General features: G+C 36.6%; 1 protein-coding gene across 4 annotated transcripts in view; it reads left to right on the top strand.

Annotated features, from left to right (window-relative positions):
* The window catches only part of FUT8 (fucosyltransferase 8), a 284,866-nt gene that overhangs the window by 190,850 nt on the left and 66,764 nt on the right, over window positions 1-27,252 (top strand). For all 4 annotated transcript variants that reach the window (XM_005666322.3, XM_005666321.3, XM_021098290.1 and 1 more), the window contains 1 exon segment: window positions 2,511-2,625. In XM_005666322.3, the coding sequence (XP_005666379.2) occupies window positions 2,511-2,625 (115 nt within the window).

The raw sequence follows: 27,252 nt of genomic DNA on the forward strand, positions 1-27,252 counted from the left end.
AAAGGTAAAAATTATCAATATTATCTAATTTTTTTGAAGTTTGGTGGGTTTTTTTTTTTTTTGCTACTTTTTCATTCAGTTGTCTATTCAAAGATATTTACTGAACATTTTCTATGTGATCAGCTAGAGCTAAATGTGTTCTAAAAAGCTGATTGGGAGAGGAGGAGGCATTTAAAAAAATATCCTGCTTCCATGAAGCTTAAATTCTAGTAGCAGGAGAATGATAATAAAATAAAGAAGTAAATGTTATATATTAGAAGCTAATAGTTGCTTGGAGAAAAACAAAGCAGGGAAGGAGGAGAGGGAAAAGCAAGGAATGGTGATGGATGGTGATTGGATGTTGAAATTTTAAGTGAGGTAGTCTGGAAAGCCTTACAGAGTGGGCGACATATGAGTAAAGATTTGAGATATTTGGCTAAACCATGTGGATGGGTATCTGGGGAACCAGCATTCCAGGGGAAGGAAGAGCAAATGCAGAGGCACCGAAGTAGGAACATGCCTGTTAAGTTAAAGGGTTAGTAAGAAGACTCTGTGGCTTAAATAGACTAAACAAGAAGGACCATAATAGGAGATGGACCAAAGAGGTAAGGTAGGCCATGTTGTCTGGGGCCTTGTAGGTCAAAGTAATAACTTTGGGTTTGATTACGTGAGATGAAGAGCCAAATCAACAAGAATGGAAAGTAACATCACTTGACTGAATTTTTTTTTTTTTTTTTTGGTTGGTTTTGCTCTTTTTTTTTGGTTTTTTGGGGTTTTTTTTGTTTCTCTTTTCTTTTTAGGGCCGCACCCTTCCAGCATGGAAGTTCCCAGGCTAGGGGTAAAATCAGAGTTTCAGCTGCTGGTCTATACCACAGCCACAGCAATGCCAGATCTGAGCAGCATCTGCAAACTACACCACAGCTCACAGCAATGCCAGATCCTCAACCCACTGAGCAAGGCCAGGAGTCAAACCCACATCCTCAAGGATACTAGTCAGGTTCGTTACTGCTGAGCCACAATGGAAACTCCAGACTGATGTTTTGATAGAATCCAGCTGCTCCGTTGAGAATAGACTATAGATGTTGACAAGAGTGGAAGCAGGGAGACCTGTTCAGAATTTACTATAATATTTCAAGTGAAAAAAGATGTTCGCTCACTTTGTAGCAATGACAGTGGTGATACTTTGTCAGAAATTGGCCAAATGTTCACTGATAGATTGGACCTATTCGCAGTTACTGTAGTAATTCAGGTGAGAAAAGATGGTGGCTCACATGGTAGCAATGCCAGTGGTGAGAAATTGGTCAGAAATTGGCCAAATGCTTACTGATAGATTGGTGAGGGTATTTTTACTTTTCTTTATTGAGAAATGCAAGCCATGGGTTTTATTTAATATAATATAAATAAAACTACATGCACCAGCCATAAAGTTTCTCTTCCTTAGAATAGTGGGTATTTTAGTTTGCTCTGCAGGAAATTCAGCTTGTTGAAATTACTGATGCTATGAGGAGTGGGAAAGTATCTTGATGATCATTTATTAACCTAGACCAAAATTGTCAAATAATAGCCCAGGGGCCAAATTTGGGCCATAAAATGTTTTTGTGAATAAACTTTTATTGGGCTACACACACACACACAGATCCACCCTTTTTTTTTTTTTTTTTTTTTTTTTTTTTTGCTATTTCTTGGGCGCCCCTGCAGCATATGGAGGTTCCCAGGCTAGGGGTCGAATCGGAGCCATAGCCACCGGCCTACGCCAGAGCCACCGCAACGCGGGATCCAAGCCGAGTCTGCAACCTACACCACAGCTCACGGCAACGCCGGATCGTTAACCCACTGAGCAAGGTCAGGGACCGAACCCGCAACCTCATGGTTCCTAGTCGGATTCATTAACCACTGCGCCACGACGGGAACTCCTCCACCCATTTTTTAAAAAGACATGTTGTCTATGACAGCACTCCTGCTACAAAAGCATCAGAAGCCCACAAAGCCTAAAATATTCTCTGTCTGGCCCTTTGCTGAAAAAAGTTTGCTGACCCTTGGTTTAGACCATTATGTAAGAGTTTTGCCAGAATTTTCCTCTGATCTTTTTCTAACCACTCGAGTATTTAGGTATGAAGAGGAAATTTAAGAGGGGACAGGAAATGATAGAGAGAACAAAAAGGTAATATTCAAATACTAGCACCAATGTATTTCTCTCCCTTACATTAATCTGCCTATTTCTTTGCCATGGATATCTACATCCCCCTGATCTCTGAAGTGATCTGTGTTGGAAATAATTGCACTTAAATGGCCTAGAAAAAAACCCTATGTTTTTCTCAACAGTAAAAGATTACTGTAGGAATGAGTCTTGGATACTAGAGACTGACTAAATTGTTGAATTTCACAGCCTTGATAGAAAATAAAAGATGAGTGCCAGCATCAGTGTTAGCATCAATCTTTATGAAGAATTCAACTTTATGAAGAATGATTTGGTGTAATCCTGTGATGAAGTACAAATAAGTCAGATCCCCAATGTTGTTTGTTTTTTATAGGTCTATAATGACGGATCTATACTACCTCAGTCAAACAGATGGGGCAGGTGATTGGCGTGAAAAGGAGGCCAAAGATCTGACAGAGCTGGTCCAGCGGAGAATAACATATCTTCAGGTAAGAAGGTTAGGTTAAGAAATAAACTTGAGTGGGAGTTCCTACTGTGGTGCAGTGGGTTAAGAATCTGACTACAGGAGTTCCCACTGTGGCTTAGCAGGTTAAGAACCCAACATAGCATCCATGAAGATGCACATTCAATCCCTGGCCTTGCTCAGTGAGTTAAGGATCTGGCATTGCAACAAGCTGTGGCATAGGTCACAGAAGCGGCTCAGATCTAGCAGCTCGAGCACTGCTATGACTGCCATGTAGGCCATCAGCTGCAGCTCCAATTTGACCCCTAGCGCAGCAACTTCCATATGCCACAGGTGCAGCCATGAAAACCATAAAAAGAAAAAAAAAAAACTAACTGCAGCAGCTTGGGTCACTGCAAAGGTGTGGGTTCAGTCCCCACCCAGCACAGCTGGCCGTAGCTGCAGCTTAGGTTCAGCTGCACCTTGGATTCAGTCTCTGGCCCAGGAACTTCCATATGCCATAGCACAGCTATAAAATAAAATTTTAATTTAATTAAAAAAAAACTTGGAGTTCCCATTGTGGTGCAGTGGAAACAAATCCGACTAGGAACCATGAGATTGCGGGTTCAATCCCTGGCCACTCTCAGTGGGTTGAGGATCTGGCGTTGCCGTGAGCTGTGGTGTAGTTCACAGATGTGGCTCGGATCCCGCATTGCTGTGGCTGTGGTGTAGGCCAGCAGCTGTAGCTCCATTCGACCCCTAGTCTGGGAACCTCCATATGCTGCAGATGCAGGCCTAAAAAGCAAAAAAAATAAGTAAAAATAAAAAAACTTGAGTGAAAAAAAGGAGAATTGTAATAAAACTGAGTTGCTATTGGTTTTTACTCTTCCTACCCCTTGCTTTTTGAAAGTATTTGTTCACTAATTTTACATATTTACTCAAAAAGACACTATGTTGTGCCTTGAGTGGAATACAAAGATGTCTAAAACAAGGTCCGTGGCCTAAAGGGGGTTACTGCTGACACATGAGCACGTAAAAACTATAGTGCAAAATAGGAAGTGCTACATTTGTATGAGAGATCAGATGAAATGCTCGTTGGAGGAAGGTGTTCAGGGACAGCTTTGTGGAAAGGTATTTTTTGAACTGAGCTATAATTTGTAGATTAATTAGGTAGGATTCAGATATTCATAAATGAAGAAGAGCGTACTAGCTGGAGCATATGATGCAAGTTATGGCCCGTGCTGGGGAAAGAGCAGTACAGGAACCCAATGAGAAACAGGATATTTTAGTTTATCTGGAGTTTTGGTTGTGTGAAAAGGAGAGTTGGAAAATGTAGGCTTGGGAGCCAGATTGCAGAGGTCCTTGGGTACAAGTTAAGCTTTATGGTGCATAAGAAGTAAGTGGTTACTGAAAGATTTTTCTTTTTATTGCATAATCATCGTTATAACAACAAATAGGAAATATAAATCAAGGGTAAACCCCAGTCCCAGGCCCTTTTAAATCTCTTCATTTTTTTAATGAGTGTTCTCTTCTAGTTCTTATTAATATGCTTACCGAGGGTTACATGTTTGTAAGGATAGAATTGATGTCTTTTTTTTTTTTTTTTTTTTTTTTGCTTAATATGCCGTAAGATTTTTCTATTTTGGAATCACAACCTGCTTTTGAAAGATTTTTATACAAAAGAGTGGGATGGTGAGAGTGGGGCTTTAATGAAGCAAGGAGACCTTCTAGGATATGAAAGCCCATATTGCTGGTGATAAGTATTGGGGTATGTGGCCGTTTGCATGGGAAGTGAAGAGACAAATTTGAGAGAGTTTGGGAAGATAGAACTAACAGGCCTTTCCACGTAGCCAAGGGAACTAGAATGACTGGGGTAAGGGAGGTGTCATTAACTGAAAAGAAACTTAAACATAGAATCTAGTCTTCAGGGGAAACCAGTGATTTAGTCAATAGAATCCTTTAACCCTCCAAATACTTGAGGTTGATCATGCCCATCCTTGTTAGTACTATTGACAAGGTATACTCTCTATATACAATCACTCTGCTTTCCTTCTAAGATTAAAGCGTTTTATAAAAGCAAAATGATAGCCAGTGACTTTATTCTACATATTTTAAGGTGTACATTTTCCTGCACTTAAATAGGAAAAAGTAGAAAATCAAGTGTTTAAAGAGATCATTAAAAACAAAACTGATCTTGGCATTCTATCTTGGTCTCTACTCCCATGGCCATTCATCAGAGGTGTCTGTAGAATGGGAAACACTTGCCTCCTGTAGGGAAGAGGTAATTATCTCCTATCAACTAGAATCTCATTCAGTGAACTATAAACAGCTGATGATGCAGAACTACCATCATCATTTAAAATGGAAATAACTATGGTTTCTGAGTCTCTTCCACTTCCACACATTCATTACATTTTCTCTGCACAAAAGTTATATTTAAACCATGATTTGGTCATAGTTTAGCTCCTTGCACTGTAACAAGTACCTGCCACTTGCTTTAGATTCTTTTTTTCCTCCCGGTTTTTGAACGGCCAAGTGCTTTCTCCAGTAGTGGGAATTTGATCTTGTGTGCAGATTTCTGTGGTTGTAGTTTAGAGAATTTCACTTGTAAATCATGCTAGTGATTTAAAACTATATTGACTTTTTAAATCTTTCAGACTTATAGGAAAACATTGTTTTACATAGATCTTAACTTCAGTTTCAAATATTAATTATTTAACAAATTCTTTCATGCTTTTTTCCTATTGTAAAATAAAAAGCAGTTTTTAATATTCAAGGAAATGAGGGAAATCTCATTTCAAAATATTTTTATTTAGTTATTTAATGTGTTTATGATCTTTTTATCCATCAAAGTTTTTTGAAGTCAAGAACTGAATTTTTAACTTATTTTTTAGAGGTTAGGTTCCAGTCACTCACTCTTCAGCTTCTCTGGATGGAGGTGAATGAGTCCATTTTCCTATTCCAACAAAATTAAAGATATGTATTTGTAAGGAGTACTTTCTCTGACTGCAAATTTTACTGATTTAGAAAGAATGATTTGTCGCTTGTTTAAAGGGATTAGAGAGTTAGAAGAGTTGAGATATTTATACAGATTTTTTTAAGTGATTGTTTTTCTCATTACATCTTTTCTTGATACTCAGATCTATAGTTGTTTCCATACCATTACTCTAAGTGAAATATTACTGTTAAAAGGCCATTTAAGCATCAGCAGGGCTTAGAAAATGAGTAGTATACTAGGAAATAAAACTGAAGAGGAGGATAAAGGAAAAAAACTTTGACTTTTGGTACCTATATTCAGAATAAAAATAAGCAGTTCATATAACATTAATGGAGAGTTTAGAAGGCTGTCCTTGTTTATCCTGTCAGTCATCAGTTATATAAAGATGATAATAATTTTTACCTATGTAGAAAATAATAGGGAAAAGGTACAATAATAGCAAATGTTTTCAATATTTTAAATCTGTTTGGGAGATTTTAGTTATTTAAATACCTTATTGTATTCTTGATAAATAATTCAGATAATTTTATAATTTACTTTCAAAGATTAGTTTGGAGAGTTGAAAACATTTTCAGTTTTACTGGATTTTTACTTATGCAACATCAGTTCTCCTTATCACCAACAAAAACTTAAAGAAAAAAATCCTGATTTAAGGTAGAGTGCAAGACCTAATACAAAGAAAAAAAACCTAGATTAAACCCTTGTTTTACTCCATAATAGGTTTCATTTGAAATCTAAACCTTTTTTCCCGCAGTTCTCCAATCCTTTGAATAGAGCAAATATCATTGTCTCCTGAAAAACCTGCTTGACTTACAGTCATATAATACAGTTTAGTCTCAATTTTAGATTTCCATTCATTTATTACATATACCTTGGTTTTCCTTGGGAGAAGCAATTTCACCAGACACTGGAAAGTAAAAAGGTACTAGGGCAACAGGACTATAATGGAACAAAGTTCTGTGGTTATCTTAATTAAAATTATTTTCTCTTTAGAGTTGAAGTTCCTACGGCATGGTATAAAAAGCCTAAATTGTCTAAAAGATTATAATAATCTATTGAAGACAACTCCGGGTATGCTATTAGGCTTACCAAGTAATTCTCTTAAGGTCTTTATCTTTTATATGTTTATCTAAAAAGTTCTTCAACCATAAAATAATCAGATTATTTTAAATATTATTTTATATAATATTGGATTGTTTAAAATATTTTACAAGGAGATCCTGCTGAATAGCATTGAGAACTTTGTCTAGATACTCATGTTGCAACAGAAGAAAGGGTGAGGGAAAAATGTAATTGTAATGTATACATGTAAGGATAACCTGACCCCCTTGCTGTACAGTGGGAAAATAAAAAAAAAAAATTATAAAAAATAAAATAAAATATTTTATGACAGTCTTTAGTCTTTTGTTGTATAAATCATAATAAATTGAAAAGTGCTGTTTATATTTCTCTAGTTTCTGATAATGACTTCAAGTACATTTTAAAAACTGAACATTGCTAATATTTTCCTTATGGGTCCACATTTTACCATAGTGCAAGCCATTTTTCTAGACTCTTTAATGACATGGAGGAGATTCTCCTTGCATTGTGGTTATTAGAATTTACTTTGTAGTTTCTGATCAGCTCGTGATAAACACAACAAAAGAAATCTCAATGCCTTAGTTTCCTAACTTGTTTGAAACAAGTTGGAGGTTGGTAACTATGGTGGAAAGGGCAGTTAGTTAGGGCCTATAGCTTATGACAAAAGGCACTTCCCAGTTTCACTTGAAATTATCTATGTTCTGGTATAGGAGGAGTTTTTGGGGTTTTTTGTTTTTGTTTTTGTTTTTTCCCACCCCCTTCCTAGCCCAGAGTTGACATTTAAGCAGAATTGAGCCCACTTTAGGTAGAATCTTAATAAAGTATATAGAAAGTAGCAATGATAAAATATTTTTTTGTTTGCTTTGGGGTCTTTATTTTTTGAATAGGACTTTTCTTGGAAAATGGTAGGTTAATGATTTTCCTCTTCTTTTTGAGAGAAAGAAAACTTAAAGATATGAAAATAGACAATATTCTACTTCTTAAATGAAGATAGAGATTTGTTTTTTTCCACTAAAAAATGGACTAAGTTAGAGAAATAACAAATTTCTCTTTTCCTATATGGATTCCATTGACTCCGGGTGGTCTTTGGGTGGCCAAATCACACTAGGAATGCATTATTGAAACTATATATATACTGTATATATGTATTAAGACTGTGTGTGTGTGCGTGTGTGTGTGTATACACACACACATACACACACACGAGAAACTCTCCACTCTTTTAAAAAAATTTTTTTAATGATTTTTTTTCCATTACAGCTGGTTTACAGTGTTCTGTCAATTTTCTACTGTATAGCAAGGTGACCCAGTTACACATACATGTATACATTCTTTTTTCTCATGTTATCATGCTCCATCATAAGTGACTAGATATAGTTCCCAGGATCTATATACTGCAGGATCTCATTGCTAATCCATTCCAAAGGCAATAGTTTGCATCTATTAACCCCAAATTCCCAGTCCATCCCATTCCCTTCCCCTCCCCTTGGCAACCACAAGTCTGTTCTCCATGTCCATGATTTTCTTTTCTGTGGAAAGGTTCATTTGTGCCCTATATTAGATTCCAGATATAAGTGATATCATATGGTATTCGTCTTTCTCTTTCTGACTTCATTTAGTATGAGAGTCTCTAGTTCCATCCATGTTGCTGCATATGGCATTATTTTGTTCTTTCTATGGCTAAGTAGTATTCCATTGTATATGCATACATCTTCTTAATCCAGTCATCTATCGATGGGCAGTTAGGTTGTTTCCATGTCTTGGCTATTATGAATAGTGTTGCAATGAACATATGGGTGCATATGTCTTTTTCAAGGAAAGTTTTGTCTGATATATGCCCAAGAGTGGGATTGCTGGGTCATATGGTAGTTCTATATATCGTTTTCTAAGGTACCTCCATACTGTTCCCATAGTGGTTGTATCAATTTACATTCCCACCAACAGTGCAAGAGGAAACCCTCCACTCTCAACACAGAATGTGTCTGACCCCATTTCTCAAATTCTTTAAAATATACTTAAGGCCAGGCTATAATTTAAACTTCATTTGTCTGCTAGTGTACTTGCCATGAGATCAAATCAATCATCAGATGTCCTTGAAGCTGTGTGTTCTATTGAATGATTCAGTTTATTTCTGCCCTAATAAAAACTAAAATAAAGCCAGAGTTGGTAATAACTGTAACTCATTAGGAAAAGTCAGTCGCTTAGCTATGTTAAGATATTTATTGAATACATAAACAACTGGAGTAGGGAGAAACTTCCAGGACCTTTCGCTTTTTAAAAGAAATTATTAGTTCAAGTGAGATCAAATAGGGAAAGGGGGACGGTTTTTTAGAACAAGAACTAAGAATATGCTGAGAAAGAATATCTTTCCCAAGATAAAAAGTATAAACAGGTTCAGTGAAGAAAGAGCAAGAAGTGGTAAGTGGATATGGTGGCACGGGGGAGCTTTCATGAAGTGAAATTGGGGATTGCTCTGCTAGAATTTGGCTGAGGACAAAGACAGCGATAGGAAGTTAAAAATTACTAAAGTTTTCTAAGCATTATTGAAAACTACATTTAATTACATTTATGTAATCTATAAAATTACAGATTTTATAGAGCCCTTGCATGAGGGTGTGTAGGTCTCATAGAATTGTTTGTTTGTTGTTCATTTATTCAACAAGTATTTGGACATACTGGATGTACTAGGCATTAGGTGTATTGCTAGGGATATAGTGGCGCAGACAGGTATGGTGTCTGCTCTCAGGAAGCCAGTAACAGTCTCAGAGTATCTGTGAATTAATTATTCTCATACACACACATGCACACACAATTTGTTTTTTATCCCTACAGTTCTTTGTTTTGATGTTTATATTTCTTGCTCATTATTTGGATCTTTTCGCTACTTTCCTTATCTCTATACACTGATTTTTCCTATAGGCTCTTTACTGCTCCTTTTTTAAAAAAAAGCTTTTATTTTTGAAAACGTCAACTTTTATAAAAGCAGGAGACCGGTGAACCCCATTACCCAACTCTACCAATTGTCAATTAATGGTCACCTTTGCTTCATCTGTACTGCCACCACTCCTTACCATATCCAGGATCATTCTGAAGGAAATCCCAGACGTCTTATCATTTTACTTTATTTCACAATGAATTTCTAAAAGATAAAGATACTTTTTTAAAGACATAACCACATACTAATCATAACTAAGCATGCTAACAATAATTCTTTAATATCATCAAGTAATCACAGATTTGATCAAATTTCCCTGATTGCCAAACACATTTTAATGGGCTGTTTATTTTATTTTATTTTATTGTCTTTTGTCTTTTTAGGGCTGCACCTGCGGCATATGGAGATTCCCAGGCTAGGGGGCCTAATTGGAGCTGTAGCTGCCAGCCTACACCACAACAACAGCAACATGGGATCCGAGCCGCATCTGCGACCTACACCACAGCTCACGGCAATGCAGATCCTTGACCCACTGAGCAAGGCCAGGGATCAAACCCACAACCTCATAGTTACTAGTCAGGTTCCTTAACCACTGAGTCACAACGGGAACTCCTTTAATGGGCTGTTTAAAAACTGACTATCTGCAGAGAGATTCTGAAAAGATGGTGGAATAAGAACCACCAAGAATCTGTCTCCCCACCTAGACAACAGTTAGTTGCACTGGCAGAAACTGTCTGATATAACTGTTTTGGAATTTTAGAGTCTGCTGAAGGCTTACAACTTCCAGGGGAAGGCTTGGACTGTCAATTGCAGTTAATTTTGGTCAGTTTTAGCTCTTAGCATAGTAGCAGCTACTCAGTCCCACCCCCAGATCTGTGGCAGGCTGCAGTACACTTGTTCCTGGAAAGCAAAGATGGTTCAGCATATGAAAATTGAAAATTGATCAGTGAAATATGCCATGTCAACAAAATAAAGGGAAAAAACCCACTTGATCATCTCAATTGATGCAGAAAAATTATTTGATAAAATTCAGCACCCTTTCTTGATAACTCTCAATAAAATAGGAGTAGAAGGAAACAACTTAAACATAATAAAAGCCTGATTTTTTTTTAATGTTGATCTTGTATCTTGCAACTTTACTAAACTCGCGTATTAGTTCTAATAGCTTTTTTTTTATTGGTACCATCAGATTTTCTATATAGATTGTCATGTCGTGTGCAAATTAACACCTTTACCTCTTCATTTCCAATCTGGATGCCATTTTGCAGTGGTCTCTTAAATAGTCATTCACCTTTAAAAAAATTTTTTTTGTTGCTGTTTAATCTTATGGCTGCATCTGTGACGTAGGGAAGTTCCCAGGCCAGGGATTGAGTCCAAGCCATGGATGCAAGCTATGCTGCAGCTGTAGCAATGCCAGATCCTTTAACCCACTGTGCTGGGCCAGAGATGGAACTCTCACTTCCGCAGCAACCTGAGCCACTACAGTCAGATTCTTAACCCACTGCACCACAACGAGAACTCCTTAAGTCTATTTACTATTAGTAAGATGCAAATTTAGTCCCTTCTTTTAAAATCCCTGCCAAAGTCTGATATGGAAATTTAGATTTTCTTAACAAGAGTTTAAAAACATCTTAAGATGCCAATTGGTATGGGGAACTTAATAAATTCTTAGTGGTGCACTCAGCACAACTCTATCAGCATTTTGTCATTTTGAAGTTTATGTTTTTTATATATATTTATATCCTCTTGATTATCAATAATTAAGACTCTGAAAACATCATTCCTTATTAAAGATATATGAGAATGCATGAGGTCCTTATCATTTATTATCTACAAATAATAGGAGCACCTGATGGTATTCTAGATGTTACTCCCTAAAACCATTTTCTTTGAGAGTAGCAACGATCCTTGTTGCTCTCTTACATGTAAGTTGAACTTGTATTTAATTTAGATGCATTGGCCCCAAATTATTCCATTTCCTCAGTAGTTTTCTATTTCTAAAAATATGCCTTTTTTTTTTTTTTTCTAAGAAATGGCAAATTTCACTATAGTTTGACTCTACCCTAGGCCATATATACAACATAGTTAGAGAAACAATTTTCCACATCTTTAAGCAGATCTGGTTTTCACATGTGGAGAGTATAATAATTGGGGATTTTGATCAGGTTGGAGATTCATCTTCCAGAATCCTGATCTCAATTCCAGTGAGACAAAACTGAGGAGTAGCAAACTCCCATGAAGGGAAAATGGGCGCTTCTGACCAGACATGGGTTCAGATTTGGGGAATGGACTTGAAGCCTCTATAGTTTTCAGTACTCTCTATTATGTAAAGGAACACAAAATACAAATACAAAATTAGTAGTAAGGTAAATATTTATAGTGGATTTTCATTATTTGTGAACAATCAGTCATGTTCTGTAAAGTCACCACAAACACTGATTTAGTGAATACTGAACCATTACTCGTAGGTGCTTTAAGTCTCTGGTCACAACATTTTCATAAATTGGTCAGTATATAACCTTGTTTTATCTGTGTTTCAGTTTGAAAATACTGTATATAATATATATTGTTGATTCCTTAACATTGAACTCATAGCTTACAGAAGTATGGGCAGCTTGTTCTCAAACGATTGAAACCCTTTGATGGTTTTCTGGGGAGGGTTTTTAAAAGCAATATTTGTGGTGAAGTTTGCAGCTCATGGACTTTCTTCTAATTGGTTGGTGGTGAGGTAGCAGAGTGATGTTTCAGGAATCTTAACCATCAACCTTATGGTTCCAGCTAGTCTGGGTCTCTGTGCTTCTAGTCACCATCCACCACCTTGGTGGAGGCCTGAGTTCCTGCAGAACAACTCAAAGATATGCATCAGATTGTTATGTAATCCCTTGAGAGCAACTAGTACTGTGTTTTATAGTGGCCTCTTTTCTTGCTAACTGCTTTTCCTTTGTTTCTATATTCCCTCACTGCTTTGAGTCTGCTTCATTGGACTCAGGGAAGCCCTAGGAGACTAAAAGCCTTTTTTGACAAACAGGAAATGGGCTTTGGTACCCTTGAGGGCTCTCTTGCTTGGTTTCAGATCCCCCTTTTCTTTGACACTTCTCAATCCTGAGGAGAACAGGATGGGACAAGGAAGGAGTACAGTTTGGGATGGAGATGTTAATCATACACTTGGCAGGAAACTTGCTTTTAGGGGGACTTAAGTTTCACTAGGTAAAACTAGTCATCAGAAAGATGAGTATAGATTTTAGCAGCTCACACATTAGGAAAATAGTGCTACTGGTTTAAGTAGAAAGTAATGTGAGGGTTAGAGAATGCACTTAGGTTTATTGAGGAACTAAATCTATGTGACTCACTAGTGGTAAAAAGTCTCAGAAGTCTTATCAAAGTCAAATATAAAATAGAACATGATGTGATTTCCTATAACTTTAGTTAGCATGTATTCCCACCCATCTTGTCTGATGTTGATTTTCCTGTTGTCATACTATTTTTACAGATTTTATTGGCTTAAACCAGAGGTCAACAAACTACTACCCTCTAGCCAAGTCCAGCCTAGCCGTTTTTGTAAATAAAGCTTTATGGGAACATAGCCGTGCACATTTGTTTATATATCATCTATGATGCTTTCAGGCTACAATGGCAAAGTTAAATAGTTGTGCCAGAGAATATATAGCCTGTAAAGCCAAAGATATTTACTGTGTGGTTCTTTATAGGAAAATCTTGCCAACCGTGGCCTAGACAGTGTTGGAAGTAATTGTTAAATATGTTTGCCTTCTATTTTCCTTTGCTTCTTCCTCTCATTCCTTCAGTAATGTATGAGCTCTTGTCCATATTTGAGATGTCAGCTCTCTGCCATATTGCATTGTCGGCAACCTGCTGAAGTTCCTGTCCCAAACAATGTTATTGTTCCCATTCATTAGCTCATGGGACTAGATAGAAAGTATATGTAAAGACTCAGGAATATATACTCTTGGCTTTGTCATAAACTCTGGGCACTATTTGTTCACTTCAGATCATTATTAAGAGCACAAAGATCCCCTGATGACATATTAAAGAATAGTGTTGATGGTGGTGCTTTCAACTGCAAAATGAAGCCAGCTTAAATATTGGGAATCTTGATTTATTCTGAATACTATCCGGTTCTACAAGAGTGGGTTTGACGCATTCCCTGCTAATAAAATCAGTTTTTGTTGTACTTATCTTCAATTTCTTGCATGTTGGAGGTAGAGAAGGAATGAGAGTTAGTAACAGTTTTCCTTTGGTTCATAATTTTCTTTGGCTTTACTCTATTTTGAAGTTCTTCTGATATATTTTGGCTGTTGTCATCATGCTATCATAAGAGGCTCTAATAACCAAAAAGATTAAGATGAAGATAGAAAAAGAATCATATGGAGAGTTCAGTATGGAGAAGCAGGGAGTCACTGATTATATCTGAATGGATAGAGACAGGTCATTGTTTTCACCATTGCTTGTTAATGTTTTCTCACTCTCACAGCTATTTCATGTCTTTCCCATAACAGTTGCTCCCTATATTCCACCCTCTTTTCATTGGCATAACCATTGGTCATTACCGAACAAAACATATCACATGTACATATCATATGTACTTTTTCATACACTCACACCATCATCTCTTCTACCAAGTTGAAGCACATTAGAGGTGATCTAGGATTTTAGATTCTGCCAGTAGAATAGTCCTGTGGCTTTGGACATTTATCTTGCTCAGATATACCTGAGGTTGGTGGATTTTTGTTTGCTTGTTTGGAGGAGTTTTTGTTTTTTCATTTCCAACTTAGGTCTGATTCGTCTTTGCCTGGAGTGATTAGGGTAGCTGGACTTGCTGGGTTTAGAAGTGTCAGGGCTAGTAGAGAGACCATATCTTGAAGCTGCACGTTTCATCAGAAACAGAGAGGGGCTGTTATAGTATGCCATGTGAGAAGCTTGCTTAGTTGTAAAGGGTTAGGGCAGGATGGATACTATGTTTGGCTTTGCATCTGAAGACCTAGTACCCTGCCTAGGGTACCTTATATAATTCATGAAAAAGGAAATAAAGCTGAACCCTAAAAGAGAGGTTTTATAGGTAAAAACCTTACTGTGTTTGAAGTCTACATCCCATAGAGGCTTTGAATAATCTCCTTGTGTTCACTATTGGAGTTCTTTAATTCAAACAGATGTTAGGTTTTCCTTTTGTACAAGATGACATAGTGCCATATTGTTCAAGATTAAACTTGCTGAAAAAAATTGGCTTACCATTTTTAAAAGGAACCTATATGAGAAAATGGAAACACAAGGTCATTATTTTGCCAGTATGTACGTAGCATTATAGATATGAGTTAAATGAGCACTAAATGTTTGAAAACATGTCGGGCTTAAAATACAGGCTTCTGTTTCTGGATAAGATGTAGTAAACACATTACAGCCTGTTCTCCTTGCTAATTATAGCAACAATGACCAAAAAAAAAAAAAAATCCTGTATGTAGTGCATTTCCTGTGTTTTGTTTGTTTGCTTGTTTGTTTTGCCTCCTATATATTCTAGGTGGGGTTGCTAGGTAATCCCCCAAACTAGAAATAACCAGTGGACGGAGCTGAAAAAAGCCCCATTTTTATTATTTCAACCCTGTTCCAGGTGAACATCATGAAAAATGTTTATTGCTCTCCCCAGTTGCCATAGCTGTAGAGATTGAGCGCACAGCCATGTCCTCCACACCTGCTCTGCAATAAAAAGGGCACCTCTGCCTCTCCCAACTGGTGTTAACAACCACAGAGACTTTGGACAAAGCCTCGTTCACCGTCACCATGCTGCAGTAATGAGGCAGATCCCATTTCCCTTCCAACTAGAATGGAGGGAGGGTTATGAAAAGAAGGGAGTTAGAGAAAGCAATTTTGAGAATTTGTGTTTGAAATCTCTGAACATCCCATGCAAAGATTGGTGAACAGAGTTCTGGGATGATACACCACCCGGACCTTAGACTGGCCTCTCTTCTGCTTCACACATGGAGCAGAACAAAATCACACTGAAAAGGCATTAACAATTAAATTGACATTTGAGCCACAGCTCATAAAAGTGAGCTAGGAGTTCAAACAGTTTGACCGCCTACTAAAATAGATAATTTACATAGAAAGCAGAGTTTCATAACTCATCATCATGCCAAGAACCAGAAAAATTGTAATTCAAATGACAAGAGATAATCAGCAGACACCACACTGAGATGACACAGATGTTGGAATTACCTGACAAGGATTTTAAAGAAGCTATAATAATAAAAATGGCTCCGGTAAGCAATTACAGACTTGAAACAAGTGAAGAAATAGAAAGTCTCAGCAAAGAAATAGGTGATATATGGAAAAACCAAGTGGAAATTTTAGAACTGAAAAATATAAAAACCTAAGTAGAAAAACTAACTCATAGTAGAATAGCTATAGCAGAGCAAAGAATCACTTACTGCACTTGAAGTTAGATCAGTAGAAATTGTCTAATACAACAAAGAGGGAATAAAGATTTTTTTTTAAGAAAATAGAGCCTCAGGGACGTGTGGGGCAATAACAATCTTTTTTAATATATATTTGTATCTTTGGTCTCTCAGAAGGAGAGAAGTAAAAGTGAAGGATTTAAAGGAAAGATTGAAAACTTCCTAAAATTGGCAGACCAGCATATTCAAGAAGTTGAGCAAACTCCTGTTAGGAAAATCCCAAAGTAATCCATTTCCAGATACTTTGTAAGAAATTTGCCAAAATCTAAAGACAGAGAAAAAAATCCTCTAAAGCAGCAAGAGAAAAGCAATTCATTACCTACAATGCATTACCTACAGTACATTACCTACAATGCATCTGGTCAGAAAGAAGTAGTAAGATATTTTATAAGTGCCCAAAGGAAAGAACTAATGAAACTTTAGAAAAGGGATACAAAAACATAATGCCTTTTAAAATTGCACCCCAAAAAATCAAATACCTGGGAATACACCTGACCAAGGAGGCAAAGGACCTATATGCCGAGAACTATAAAACATTAATCAAGGAAAAGAAGATGTAAAGAAATGGAAAGATATTCCATGTTCCTGGATTAGAAAAATTAATATTGCAAAGATGGCCATACTACCCAAAGCAATCTACAGATTCAATGCAATCCCTATCAAATTACCCATGACATTTTGCACAGAACTAGAACAAACAATCCAAACATTTATATAAAACTACAAAAGACCCAGAATTGCCAAAGCAATCCTGAGAAACAAATACCAAGCAGGAGGCATAACTCTCTCAGACCTCAAGCAATATTACAAAGCCACAGTCATCAAGACAGTGTGGTATTGGTACCAAAACAGACAGAGAGATCAATGGAACAGAATAGAGAACCCAGAAATAAACCCTGACACCTATGGTCAGTTAATCTTTGACAAGGGAGGCAAGAACATAAAATGGGGAAAAGATAGTCTTTTCAGCAAGCATTGCTGGGAAACCTGGACAGCTGCATTCAAATCAATGAAACTAGAACACACCCTCACACCATGCACAAAAATGAAATCAAAATGGCTTAAAGACTTAAATATAAGACAAGACACCATCAAACTCCTGGAAGAGAACATAGGCAAAACATTCTCTGACATCAACCTCATGAATATTTTCTCAGGTCCATCTCCAAAGCAACAGAAATAAAAGCAAAAATAAACCAATGGGACCTAATCAAACTGACAAGCTTTTGCACAGCAAAGGAAACCAAAAAGACAACTTACAAAATGGGAGAAAATAGTTTCAAACGATGCAACGGACAAGGGCCTAATCTCCAGAATGTACAAGCAACTTATACAACTCAACAGCAAAAAAGCCAACAACCCAATGGAAAAATGGGCAAAAGACCTGAACAGACACTTTTCCAAGGAAGATGTACAGACGGCCAACAAACACATGAAAAAACACTCAACATCCCTGATTATTAGAGAAATGCAAATCAAAACTACCACGAGATACCACCTCACACCAGTGAGAATGTCCATCATTAATAAGTCCACAAATAACAAGTGCTGGAAGGGGTGTGGAGAAAAGGGAACCCTCCTGCACTGTTGGTGGAATGCAAGCTGGTACAGCCACTATGGAGAACACTATGGAGGTATCTTAGAAAACTATACATAGAACTATCATACGACCCCACAGTCCCACTCTTGGGCATATGTCCAGACAAAACTGTCCTTAGAAAAGACACATGTACCCTTATGTTCATTGCAGCTCTGTTCTCAATAGCCAAGACATGGAAAGAACCCCAATGTCCATCGACAGATGATTGGATTAGGAAGATGTGGTGTATATGCACAATGGAATACTATTCAGCCATAAAAAAGAATGACATAATACCATTTGCAGCAACATGGATGGAACTAGAGACTCTCATGCTGAGTGAAGTCAGTCAGAAAGAGAAAGAAAAATACCATATGATATCACTCATATCTGATATCTAATATACAGCACAAATGAACCTTTCCACAGAAAAGAAAATCATGGACTTGGAGAATAGACTTGTGGTTGCCCAGGGGGAGGGGGAGGGAGTGGGGTGGATTGGGAACTTGGGGTTAACAAATGCAAACTGTTGCTTTTGGAATGGACTAGCAATGAGATCCTGCTGTGTAGCACTGAGAACTATGTCTAGATACTTACAACATAGCACGACAATGGGAGAAAAAAATCATGTATACATGTATGTGTAACTGGGTCCCCATACTGTACAGTAGGAAAAAAATGTATTGGGGAAATAACAATAGATTACGATTAAAAAAAAAAAAGAACTATCATCCCAGAATTCTTCATCCAGTGATAATATGATGTAAAATAGACATTTTCAGATGAAGGAAAACTAAGAGAGTTTGTTGCCAACAGACTTGTTCGAAAAAAGGAAATTCTTCAGACAAAAAATGATATCAGAAACTTGGACCATCAGGAATGAGAAAGTATAAAGGAAAGAGTGTAGATGCAGGGTAATTAACTAGTTTTCTCCCCTTCAGTTTTTAAAAGGTTTGGTGGTGGAATGCAAAATTTATAACATTGTCTGATATAGTTTTCAGTGTATGTAAAGGTAAAATTTTTTTCATTCTCAGTTTTTCCTGAGCTATATAGGCAGTTTTTAAGACACCTAATTCACAAAGGAGAGAGAGTAAAGGTACCTAAAGGTAAGGTTTCTACATTCCACTTGGAATAGTAAAATGTTGATTTGAGTAGACTGTGATAAATTATGTGTATGTAGATTATAATCCCCAGAGCAGCCAAGTTAAATACTCCATGATGAGATGTACTTAAAAAAAAAAAAAAAAAAAAAAAAGAAAAAACTACAGATGAATCAAAATTGAGTACTAGAGGAAGGTAAGATCATGCACAGAAAAGCAGGAACAGTGTTGGATTTTGTCAAATACTTTTTCTTTATTAATTGGTGGGATCATGTAGTTCTTTAAACTGTTTATGTGGTAGATTACATTAATTGAATTTTGAGTACTTAACTAGCTTTGCATTCCTGAAATAAATCCCACACATTCATGATATATATGTTAAAATGATACAAATATATTGACACATGATAAAAAAATGTTGACAAAATCCAGGCCCATTCATGACAAAAAAAGTCAGCAGACTGAGAATAGAAAGGACAGTTTTCAATTGATAAAAAAAGCATTTGCAGGTTAACAACCTATAGGTAATATCACACTTGATAGTGAAAGGCTATTTCCATAGGCTTTTCTCCTAAAACTGAGAATGAGGCAAGAATATCTGGTCTCACCACTCCTATTGAACATAGTAATGGAAGTTCTATGCAGTGCAATAAGGCAAGACAAAGAAATCAATGGCACACATACTAGGAAGAAAGAAGATTGTCCTTGTTTGCAGGTGACATGATTGTCTACACAGAGAAATCCCAAATCTACCCCCCACAAAAAAAACCCAACACAAAATGACAATTCAACTCCTAGAACAAACACGTGAACTTAGCAAAGTCAGAGTATATGATCACCACATGAAAGTTAATCATACTTCATCTTAGCAAGAAACAATTAGAAACCAATTTTTTAAGCCATCGTGCCATTTACATTTACTCCATAAAATGAAAATGCGATACTTAAGTAAAAATACTTGCGAAATGCTGATGAAAGAAATGAAAGAAGACCTAAAAGAATGAATAAAGGAGTTCCTGTCGTGGCATAGCAGAAACAAATCTGTCTGGGAACCATGAGGTTGTGTTTGATCCCTGGCCTTGCTCAGTGGGTGAAGGATCTGGCATTGCCATGAGCTGTGGTGTAGGTTGCAGACACAGCTCAGATCCTGCGAGTTGCTGTGGCTGTGACATAAGCCTGCAGCTGTAGCTCTTATTTGACTCCTAGCCTGAGAACCTCCATGTGCTGTGGGTGCAGCCCTAAAAAGCAAAAAAAGAATGAATGGACATACTATGTTTGTGGGTTGGAAAACTCAAAATAGAGAAGATGCCAGTTCTTCCCAGTTTGATCCATAGGCTTAATGCAATTCCCATCAAAACTAAAACTAAAGCAATTTTGAAAAAGGATAAAATTTCTACTTTTAAGACTTAACAATTATAGCTACAATAATCAAGATATAGTGTATGATAATGGAGGAGGGGTTGATGTATATTCTGTGAAACAGAATACAGTCCAAAATAGACCTACATAAGTGCGATACCTTGCTTTTCATTGAGGTGAAATTTAAATAACATAAAATTAATCATCTTAAGGTGAACAATTCAGTGGTAACTTGGTACATTCACAAGGTTGTACAAGCATCACCTCTATCCAGTCCCAAAGAAAACTCCATACCCATCGCTCTCCATTCAGTCTTTCCCCTTTCCCCAGCCCCTGGAAACCACCAATCTGTATTCTCTATGAATTTACCTGTTCTAATATTTCATATAAATGGAATCATACAATATGTCACCTTCTCTACAATATGTTATAGCTGGTATTACTACTTCATTCCTTTTTACGGCTGAATAATATTCCATTGTATAGATATACCAGTATTTGTTCATTCATTCATTGATGGACATTTGGGCTGTTTCTAACTTTTGCTGTTTGAGCACTGCTGTGATATGCCTCCACGTGTATTTGTTCCTATATCAGTTTTCAGTTCTTTCGAGTATATACCTATGCATGGGCAACTGATTTTTGAAAAAGATGCAAAGGCAATTCAATGGAGGAGGCATAGTCTTTTCAATACATTATGTTGGAATAATTATATATCTCATAGGAAAAAAATGAACCTTGACCTAAACCTCACACTTTACTTAGAATTTAACTGAGTATGGATAGTAAATCTGACAGATAAAATTAATGTGACATATAAAACTATTAAGCTTCCTATATGTAAAACTATGAAACTATAAAGAAAAGCTTTGGAATAAATATTTGTGACTTAGGCTAAAAGTTCTTAAACCTATACCAAAAAAAAATGGATTCATAAAAGAAAATAATTAAATTGGGAACTTGGGGGTTTTTTTGGCTGCACCCACAGCATGTGGAAGTTCGTGGGCCAAGGATTGAACCCATGCTACAGTTGCGACCTGCACCACAGCTGCAGCAATGCCAAATCCTTAACCAGCTATGCCATGTGGGAACTTCCTAAATTGGGCTTTTGACCTGAGAATGTGACCCTGGTAAAGTAGATGAAAGGACAGGCCATAGCCTGGGAGATAGTGTTTGCAAATTACATATCTAAGAAAAGTTTCATATCCAGAATGTACTAAGAACACTCTAATCTCAATAGTAAGAAATAATCCAGTTAGAAAATGGACGAAAAGCTTTGAACAGACAACTTTACCAAAGAGGAAATATGGATGACAAGTGCATGAAAAAGATGTTTAAAATCATTAACTGTTGGGGAAATGCAGCTTAACGACATGCACCTTACACCCCTGTCACAATGCCTAAAGTCATGTTAAGCAACCAGCTCTCTTTCAGATTCTTCATGGGAATGTTAACTGATACAGCCATTCTGGGAAACAGTTTGGCAGTTTTCTATAAAGTTAAACATATCCTTATCATGTGATTCAGCAATTTTGCTCTTGTGTACTCATCCTAGAGAAATAAAAACTTGTGTCCACACAAAAATCTGTACACTCACATGCATGGCAAATTAATTTATAATAACCAAAACCTGAAAACACACCAGGTGTCCTTCAGTGGGTGAATAAATTGTGGTGCAATCCACATAACAGAATATTATCCAATAGTAAAAAAGAATGAAGTATTGATATGCACAGTAACTTGGATGGCTCTCAAGAGCATTATGCTAAGTGATAAACGAGATCATTAGTTCTAGAGAAAAGAGGTCATTGGTTGTCTGGGATTAAGGTTTTGGGGCAGGGAGTATGTGACTCTAAAACGGGAGTGTAAGAGAATTTCTTTATTTTGAGGCAACATTTTGTATACTGACTGTGGCAGTAGTTACACGAGTCTATACATTTTTCAGTAGTACTACACTTATCCCAAAAAAGGAGTACATGTAAAAACTGGTGAGATCCAAATAAGGTCTATATTATAGTTAATAATATGTTGTGATGTCAATTTCCTGATGTTGATAAGGTACTGTGAAGTAAGATGTTCTCATTGGGGAAAGCTGTGTGGAAGTTGCACAATAACTCTACTGTTTTTGCAATTTATTGTAGTTCTTAAGTTATTTATGAACAAACAGCAAAAATGCAAAGTTAAAGATTTTGAAAAGTAAAGAAAATAACATGAGTTAGAGCACTGTTAAACTGAGGCAGTGTGGAAAGTGATCTTGAGGGTTTTTAAAATAATAATAACTAGGGATTCCAAAGAAATTTATGCTCCCACTAACAGTGGGTTCTCAGTGCATGGCCAGCTGCATGGAGAAATGGAACAAAACCTCTATCCAGGAAAAGAGGTAGCAAGACATCTGGTTTTATTATTGTTGATGGTTTGATTTAAAAGCCAGTGAGTAGACAAGTGCTATAAGTATCATTTCTGCTCTGAAGAATGGAATTTTGCAGAGTAGAAGAACTGGCAAAACAGTGTAAATTATTCTGACTTTTATCTAAAACAAAACAAAGCCTCTGCAGTAGCCTTTGCACAAGAACAAAGTTCCAGCCAGTATTTCTGTTTTGTGTCTGCCATCTACTTTATTTTTGAATCCTGTGTAAGACAGAGCTAACCATTCTGGAGTTCGCTTTTACTTTTCTCCTTCTCTCCCTTTCTCCCCTCTTCTTTTCCTGCCCTCCCCTCTCTCCTCCTCCTCCTCTTCCTCTTTCCCTCTGTTCTCCCTCTCTCTTTGTCTCCCTTCCCTCTTTCCACCCCTTTTCTCCTTTCCTCCTTCCTATTTTCCATACTACTACCTCCTCCCCTCCTTTCCCCACTTTTTTTAAAAAAAGAATGTCTACTGCATCATACCTGTATTTTGACTTTCAGAGCCTCATGAGTCCTGTTAAGCAAAATGATGGTGGGTGGAGGACCTTTGTGAAATTCAACTTTAGTTTTGTAAGCATGCCATTTTTAACCTCACCCATTCAGCTGATTCTGAGATCTGGGATCAGGCTATAAACTTATGGAGAAAAATTGAAGGTGCTTGAGAAGGTACATCTTCTGTGCATTTATGTAGGTTTGGCAGAATCTGACTCCTCAGGTAACTTAAATTTCTTTTCTGGCCTTGGAGAGAATCCTGTTTACATTAGATTTTGAATAAGAGAATTAGACTTGGTTGTATCTCATTCTTCCTCTACCTTTCCTATGTAGCCCTTATGGAAGCAGAAAATATTATTAAGGTTGCTCTTGTGTACTTGAACCTGAGGTAGAGCTTCTTTAAAGACTACCTGGAATACCCAGAGATGACAGAATGCTGTCTCAAAGACCATCAGTAGAAGAAATTCCCCACATTCATTTGTTCCTTTCTACTGGATCTGTAGGATTTCCATCTTTTTAAAAAATGGCTGTCAAACATACAATAGGCAAAGAGCAAAAGTTTAAAAAATGAATTTAAAGTAAGCGAATTGTTGGCTTTACTTACCAAGAAAAGCTTTCCTGTTCTATAACTGTGTAATAACAATCTACCTTTTGCTTCAATCTGTCAGGATTTCAGTCTGTAAGCTATGTATCTTGATATCTTTTCGCGATTTAGTTTACACTCTTAAATTATAAAAAAATACCCACAGGGAAATTGATTTCCTGAAGCACCGGGTAGGCTACTTCTGTCTAGGCTATTGTGTTGTCCTTGTTACTTGCAATAAATTGTTCTTTACGAGAGGAGTGGAAAGCACACCTTGATACTTCTTAACTTTACTATGAAAATATTCTTGTCTAATATGTTAAGAGATAATAATTTCTGGTCCTGGCTTTTAAAAATGAGAATGCTTTTTAACTTTCTCTTACATGGTTAACTATGCCCAGAATCTTTATTTTAATTACCTCAATTCTCTTGTTCGCTTCATTATGTTTTCTGCTTTGGTTTTGAAAATAATTTTAGAGAAATAAAATCAAATTGTTTCCAATACAATGAAGTGCTTTCATCACACTATTAATGAATCTTTTCTTCATTACCAACACAAAGCTAGATGTTGCAAATCTTTTTAAGCAAATTAAAAACAATTTAGTCTTGTGATTCTAGCAGACAAAGAGTACAATACAATTTAACTTACCCCACTTATTCCTTTAGTTTTTACTGACCTTTCTTTGTTGGAAATAGGAGCTATCTATGGTTTAACTCCTCCCTATATAAGGAATGTTACTAGAGAAGGATCCCCAGGGTTCTGGTTCTTAATCTTTAAATACAAGTCCTGAAACTATAAAAGTACTTAGGAGAAAACAGAGAGGGAAAGCTCCTTCACATATATATATGTCTTGGCAACAGTGTTTTGGATATGACACCAAAAGCACACAAGCAACAACAACAACAACAAAATCAAAAACTGGAACTCTATCAAACTAAAAAGCATCTTCGTAGCAAACAAAACAATCAGCAGAATCAAAAGGCAATCTGTGGAATAGTAAAAAATACTTATTTTTTACTACTGAATTCATTACATAAAAAATATGTAATGAATTCAGTTCAATAACAAAAAAACTAAGTAACCTGATTATTGTAGTAAGGGCCGAGAACCTAAATCGACATTTCTTCAAAGAGACATACAAAGGGTCAGCAGGTATATGCAAAGGTGCTCAACATCGCTTATTATTAGGGAAATGAGATATATCTCATGATTGTTAGAATGGATATTACCAAAAAAGACAAAAGATAATAAGTGTTGTTAAAGATGCAGAAAAAAAGGAAAACTCTGTACTGATTCCTTGTGATGGAAATGTGAATTGGCCATTATGGAAACATATGGAGATTCCTCAAAAAAATTAAAAGTAGAACTACCATATGATACAGCAATACCACTTCTAAGTGTATATATCTGAAGGGAATAAAAGTATTTCGACAAGATATCTGCACCCCATGTTCACTTCAGTATTATTCACAACAGCCAGGATATGGAAACAACCTCTTCCTGTCAGGGGATAAATGGGTAAAGAAAATGTAGTGTGTGTGTGTGTGTGTGTGTGTGTGTGTGTGTGTGTTTATACAAATAGCAGTAGAGGAGTTCCCGTTGTGGCTCAGTGGTTAACGAATCCGACTAGAAACCATGAGGTTGCGGGTTCGATCCCTGGCTTTATTCAGTGGGTTAAGGATCCAGCGTTGCCGTGAGCTGTGGTGTAGGTCGCAGATGTGGCTCTGATCCCACGTTGCTGTGGCATAGGCCGGTGGCTACAGCTCCGATTCGACCCCTAGCCTGGGAACCTCCATGTGCCATGGGAGCGGCCCAAGAAATGGCAAAAAGACAAAACAAAACAAAAAATAAATAGCAATAGAACATCATTTAACCACCAAAAAAAAGGGAGAAAATCCTGCTATTTACAACAGCGGGATGAACCTGGAGGTCATTATGGTTAAGTGAGATAAGATATAAAAAGACAAATACTGCATGATCTCACTTATATGTGAATCTAAAAAATGAAATTCGTAAAAGCAGAGAGTAGAACAGTAGTTACCAGTGTCAGGAAGGTGGAAGAAATGGGAAGATGCTGACCAGATGGTATAAAGATTTAGTTATGTGGGATGAATAAGTTCTAGAGAGCTAATATATAGCATGGTAACTATAGTTAATAATTCTGTATTGTACACTTGAATTTTGCTAAGAGAGTTGATCCTAAGTGGTCTCCCCACCAAAAAAAAATTAAATAACTGTGTGTAGTGTTAGGTATGTTAATTCATTTGGTTGTGGTAATCATTTCACAGTATTTATGTATTTTAGAACATCATGTTGTTCACTGTATATATATTCAGTGTTTGTATACGTCCATAAAGCTGGGGACACAATGACCAGGTAAGTGTTTGGAGCCTGCACTTCTTGCTGTTTTTTGTATTGAAGACATCATGAGGAGGGAGTGGATAGGGAGGTCTACCCCCTTCTAGGTCCACCTCATAGGGAGTGAGTGGGCAATGGATTAAGAGACCTGAATTCTAAAATTTGACTTGCAACCAGTTAGTGTATTATTGTGACAGTGGATTTGACCTCATTTTGTCTCTATACATACAGTTCGGCCGAACTAATAGTTATTGAGCATTTACTCTTTGCAAGAGATGCCTGGTGATATTATGTCCAGTTTATATTGACTAAATGCTCTTGTTTGTTGTTGATTTAGCCTTTTTTTTTCTGCAGTGTTTTTGGTCTGTAGTAACTCTGGGCAGATAAGTGAGAGAAATTACATTGTGGCTGGAAAATTTTTTTCTCAAGAAGCTTTTATTTGTATAGGAAATCTAAAGTCATGGCAAAAGGCCTTAACTGTGACTTAATTTAAAAGCCATGGAATCAGTACTATGTTGTAATATTACATCATTAATTCACAGTTACCACTTATTTACTAAGTGAAGGCCTTGGAAACCTCTAAATCGTAGCAGTGCCTAAGTAATATAATAATGCTTATGGTTTACTAGTTGTTTCAAAATTATTCTTTTTTAGCCAAGTAGGAAGTAAGCTGGCTTCCTAATTTGAAATGCATCCAAGAGTAACTATTTTCATATTATAACCAAAGTAAGAGACTAAAATATTTTAGCATCTTGATGGTGCCTTTAGTGAATTAGTACTCATTTAGATTTAATGAGTATTTATTTACTAAAGGCACCTTCCTTTAATATGCCATGCTAGTTCCCTTAATATACCATGTTAGTTAGAGGCATATGGATTTAAATATACTTCCCAATGTTGATTTATAGGACAGTGAGAACAAATATAGCTTTCAGTTCTGTTGAGATAGCATCTTTCTTGGAAACTGTGTGTCAGAAGAAATGCCTTAGTGTTGAAAAACTAGAAAACTAAACAAAAGGAAACAATACAGAAGACCTCTATTTTGCTTTATGTCCTCATTTCTTGATTTATTTGTACTATGGTGACAGCTTTGCTGCAAAAGTATAACTGTAAAAATGTTACATAACATTGTTAACTTATAAGGGCCCATGATTGGGCCACCTTGTAGCACTGAATTCAAAAAGTATTACATTTATCCAGTGTGAAATAACATCTCTTGAGATTATGAGCAGAAATGAGATAGTGTATTTCAATTAGCTTGGAGCATATACCATGTGTTTTAGCTTCAGAGTATCTCCGAGATGGAAGGATGGATGAGCATGGA

This window comes from Sus scrofa, chromosome 7 (genome assembly GCF_000003025.6).
Source record: "Sus scrofa isolate TJ Tabasco breed Duroc chromosome 7, Sscrofa11.1, whole genome shotgun sequence".
In the NCBI taxonomy this organism is placed as follows: Eukaryota; Metazoa; Chordata; class Mammalia; order Artiodactyla; family Suidae; genus Sus; species Sus scrofa.